The 5,000-nt window shown below is 39.2% G+C and overlaps 1 protein-coding gene across 3 annotated transcripts in view; it reads right to left on the reverse strand.

Annotated features, from left to right (window-relative positions):
* Positions 1-5,000, reverse strand: part of LOC148428310 (carbohydrate sulfotransferase 11-like) — an 86,469-nt gene that overhangs the window by 29,082 nt on the left and 52,387 nt on the right. For 2 of the 3 annotated variants that reach the window (XM_088404361.1, XM_088404353.1), the window contains exons 4-5: positions 2,560-2,736; positions 104-274 (exon numbers count right to left, since the gene is read on the reverse strand). In XM_088404361.1, the coding sequence (XP_088260487.1) occupies positions 104-245 (142 nt within the window). In that variant the 5' untranslated portion in view covers positions 246-274; positions 2,560-2,736. Of the gene's footprint in view, positions 1-103; positions 420-2,559; positions 2,737-5,000 lie in introns of those variants that run through there. The other variant, XM_088404371.1, reaches the window with a different exon arrangement.

Below are 5,000 nucleotides of genomic sequence, written 5' to 3' on the forward strand. Positions count from 1 at the left end.
TAACAAAGCAGTATAGTAAGTACTATTTATATACAATATATGTGTATGTAATTAAATAATATAAATAAAAAAATATATCAAGGAAAAATGACATTTTATTTACCTTTGGAGTGACGAGACTTGAGTTCGCTAGCGAGGGTAACGATGCGTGTGCCTTCATATTTCTTGATTATCTCCAGCTTTGTTTCCATAGTAATCATCTTCTTACATCCCCCTTTAACATCACTAGCAATCTCGGGACCCATGGCTCACCAACTAAAGTTTGAATTAAGCGCTAAAATACACAATAAATACGATATGGTCAGCACTTTTACGAGAACAAATCTTTAGCATATCGGCATCTAAGGGACGCCGTGACGCCGACCAATAGCAGACCAGCATCTTCGTGAGGAATGCAGTGACGCATTTCGTGACGTCTGAGCGCGTCGTACGCACGAACACTGACCGCCAAATTTAAAATACCGTAACCAGGGGACGGAAAAACTTCCTATTCCACTTCATAACGTGAAAAACATGTAAGCTAGGGACGCCGTAGCCCGGGGGTCTTATACTGGTCTACGGAATAACTTTCTTTCATACGAAGTAACATTTCTGCTCCTCACTCGTGTTACATGACGTACAGTAGCGCCAACACTCAAAGCAAGCACGAGAATTACAGTGTGGATCAATATGCTTCTTGATTACTCGTTTCTCCTGGGCAGTAATACTGGATCTGCAGTGCGTTGTCAAACAGATCGTTAACGTCGTGCGCTATAATGTGCCAGGAGTGGAGAAAAAAAATATCCGCAGATGACGCGAGAGAGATTAAGGGAAGCTTTAGGGATTTTCAAGCACGAGAGGAAATCTTGAACACCGTCATGTGCTGTGAGGTACATGGCTGCTCAGGCCAGATGTTAAAAAATGTTGCACGTGAAAATTAATTACCGGCATTCTTTTTACACCCATGGTATTTGGTCATAAAGAACATTATTTCCAGCTTTGTAGAGCGTTTATTGTCCATTTCTATTAGTTACTAACTGGCATTCAAAAGGCTATATCATGAATTACAATTGTATCCTTTTTGCTATTGTTTGCTGTCTTAATTATTACAGCGGGCCCCCGTGTTACGACAATAATCCTTTCCGTTGTTGGGGTCGTAAGGCGAATTGGTCGTATGACGGGCAATCCAAACCTTCGTTAAATCGCTAATGCGTTTAGAACCCCAGGTAAAAACATCAAAATTGTACATACATAATGAAAATTGGTATCAAAATGGTATAGTAAGTGCTACGTATATATGATATACATGTGTACAATCAGAAAACTTCATAAAGAAAAAATATAGAAAGGATTTATTTACCTTTGGGTGCCCCTGGCACCTGTTCCCTAATAGGTGTAGCCTAGGCTAGGCTAGCTTCGTATTTCGTGATTATCTCCAGCATCGTTTTCATATAAATCATCTTACTTCTCTCTTTAACGTCACTAGCAATCTTGGGACCCATGGCTAATCCATTCAAGTTTGAATTAAACAGTAAAGTTTTGAAACCGTATAGAACAAAGCTTTACCGTTCCGCCATTTTGAAACGAGTGAGCCCGACCGACAGCAGACCAGCATCTCCGTGAGGAGACGCCGACCGATAGCAGACCAGCATTGTAGTCACGCGTTGCATGGATGCAGTTAGACGGCAATAGTAAATAAATGCAATTACCTAAAAAACGCCAGCAGATGGAGGCAAAACAACACAAATACAGCCAACCCCATAGGGTCATGACAGTTGTTTTTGTATCAAATCCAGGATAATGTCATATAGAGGGGATGAACTCAGAATTCCATATCGCCACATTTAAATGACGTAAATCAGGGATGTTGTAACACGGGGGTCCACTGTATTTTGCTGAGCTCTTGTGAGATTAAGTGTATTCAACTGAATCAAATTTTGGCTGGAACGGGTTCAGCAGTCACAGCAACAGTCAAAATATTGCTTCCTGTTCTTTCCTCATTTTCCCCGCCAATGTAACATTCTTGAAAGAAAATCTAACCTTCAAAATCAGCTTGGCTTTCATTTCTCCACTCGGCGTGTTTTCGTCTTTCCTGCGCAGTTTTTCTCTTTAAGTCCCATCTCGGTGCGCGTGGGCAGTTCGTTTCGCCGACAGACCGTTAAATTATTGGGGGGTGGGAAATATTTTGACATTGTCAAAAACAAAGGGTTTTTTTTTCTCTCTTGAAATTTCTGTTTTCCATTAGCAATTCACAAATTGAACTTTGGGTGAATCTGAGGGTAATGGAAACACACCCAGTTTTATACTGCACAGTGTATGTCCTTTTTAGATCATTAAAAAAAAAAAGAGTTGTCTTCTCGTGGGGAAAACAATTGAGAGTTTACACATCAGTAATTCGCACATGCCGAAACTGTCTGATGTTGATGAGAATATTTTTTTTGTATGTTGGTCGCCCTGCATGAGTACCACGGGTATTATTTACCTCTGCCTACATTGTCCTGCACGCAACAGCGAAAAGACCAAACAAACACACACACACGCGCGCGCCCACACTGATGAGCCGCTTTCAAAGAGCCTTACCTTTTTGCTTTCAGCATCGCAAAGTGCACTTAGGCGCCCGTGTCATTTTGCGGCCCCGTCCTCGGCTCCGCCGGGGTTTTATTATGATGAGCAATCGTCCCTCACTCTCGCCGTCGCCAGCCTTTCATCTTCAATACGCTTCCCCACCTTCCCTTATCTCCGCCCTTGCTCTTTCAGCTGCGACGCGGAGGACAAGGAAGAAACATTTACGCGCACGTATATACAGGTGTTGCCTTTTTAATGTAAAATGGCGCGTACGGTATTCAGAGGCACGATAAGTACATTTCGCTTCGCTCTAGCCGACGTTTCGGCGTGCTCTTCAAAATTGCTTCTTGGGGGGATCAGTGGAGGAAAAAAATGTTTATGGCATAAACAGCCCCCCCCCCCCCCCCAACCGATGTAATTGCCTTACCTTGCTAAATATTCTTTTCAATCATCGTAATACTTTGAGGATAACTGCAAAGTTGCGTGTCGACAAAATTGCCAAGGCGGTTAGAAGTTGGCAACAGACCCTGTTTAAAATGTCTGCAGATTTGTTTATTTGAGGGGCAGACAAGAGGCCATACGGGTATATTACCCCCCCCCAAAAAAAAAAAACACAAAAAAATCAATGTTTGGCCTTGATAGGCCACACTGCACTCTAAGCCGTAATTCCTGACATCAGATATCTACGCATATGGAACTTTTATATTCTATTCTATCCATTCAACTTACTCAAAAACATTTTTTTTTAACATATTTTAGACGATATTTTTAAATCTTCATCAAAAATTCAAATCTTTTCTAGTCTATTTCATAGTTGTTCCATAAATTGAGGTGGAACAACAATTACAGGTGGATTGCCCCCTTGTGGCGAATAAAAAAAATGCAGTTGAGCGCAATGAGGTGCAGAGCTCAAATCATGAGAAAAAAAAAGTTACAGTTTATAACAGTTTATAGTAAAAAAAAAATAATGAAGATAAGGCGCAATGGACTATAAGCTGAAGGGCTCAAATCATGAGAAAAAAAAAGTACAATTCAAAACAGTTTATATAGATATAGATATAACCTTGCTAAATATTCTTTTCAATCATCGTAATATTTGAGGATAACTGCAAAGTGAACAAGTGAACAACAATTACAGGTGGATTGCCCCCTTATGGCGAATAAAAAAAAATGCAGATAAGACGCAATAAGGTGCAGAGCTCAAATCATGAGAAAAAAAAAGTTACAGTTTATAACAGTTTATAGTAAAAAAATAAATAATGAAGATAAGACGCAATGGACTATAAGCTGAAGGGCTCAAATCATGAGAAAAAAAAGGTACAATTCATAACAGTTTATCGTAAAAAAACAAATAATGAAGATAAGACGCAATGGACTATAAACCGAGGGGCTCAAATCATGAGAAAAAAAAATCAGTTTCTAGCCTGAAATTTACGGTAATCTTGACAAAGCACTGCAGTCTCTTAGATCTTATCTACAGCTAATCAGGGTTACTCAAACCCACATATTTTCTTCCCCGTAATATGTAGAATAATTTGGTCACGTGGATTCCTTTATTGGAATAAAAATCACTGCAACATGAATCCGCATAGTGCGTTGTTATTCATTCACAAGCATGCCAAGCCGCTAGGCAGCAGAACTGTCGCCAAATTCTGTCCAATCAGAAAGAGCGTCCATCTCTTAACTCATTCAGTGCCGTGGACGAGAATTCTCGTTTTTTTTAAAATAGCAATAACAAAAATAAATAATACAATTCTGGTTAAACGTGTGTTTTATGGAGAGGCGCTGTCACCCTTGACTAATGTTTGCGGCATTATTTTACAAATGATGGAAATTCCTATTTTTTTTTTTAACGATATCATAAAATAATCAACGGAGGAAAAACACGAGGCAACTGAAATTACAAGCAGATGATTAAAACATGTTCACATTTAACGTGTAACACTTAATGGCAATTTCAATAAAGATCAGTCTTATTATTTATTTATTTATTTATTATTTATTTAAATTCTGAGTGGTTGATGAAGGACGTTATCCTTTTTCGGTGTGAATATTTTGACCGGTGAAACGTTTACTTTTCTTGGAAAATCCATAATGGCGGTTCATAAGGAAAATTGACATTAAATGTACGCACGAGCGACCCATTGGCAGACATTTAGAAAAAAAAAATACGAGTTTCTCACAGGGAATAAGCTCAGAAACTCAAAAAGTAAAATGTTCCTTCCCGCCTTTTGTCCAATTGGCTTGAGGGTGATTCTCGGGAAATGAAAGGCTTTGAAATTGTTTATTTAATTACTGACATGGTTGAGGAGGCGTGAAAATGTCAATATTTAAAGGTGGTAAACAACAACAGTAAATGTCTGACACATTAATTGTTTAATTGCTTTCAAGCACACATTAACATAAGCAATTCCTTGGAAGGATAGTGCGAGCGTAGCAGAAAATTAGCCTGGAGG

Source organism: Hippichthys cyanospilos, chromosome 2 (assembly GCF_059441005.1).
Source record: "Hippichthys cyanospilos isolate Australia breed blue-spotted pipefish chromosome 2, RoL_Hcya_1.0, whole genome shotgun sequence".
Taxonomy (NCBI): Eukaryota; Metazoa; Chordata; class Actinopteri; order Syngnathiformes; family Syngnathidae; genus Hippichthys; species Hippichthys cyanospilos.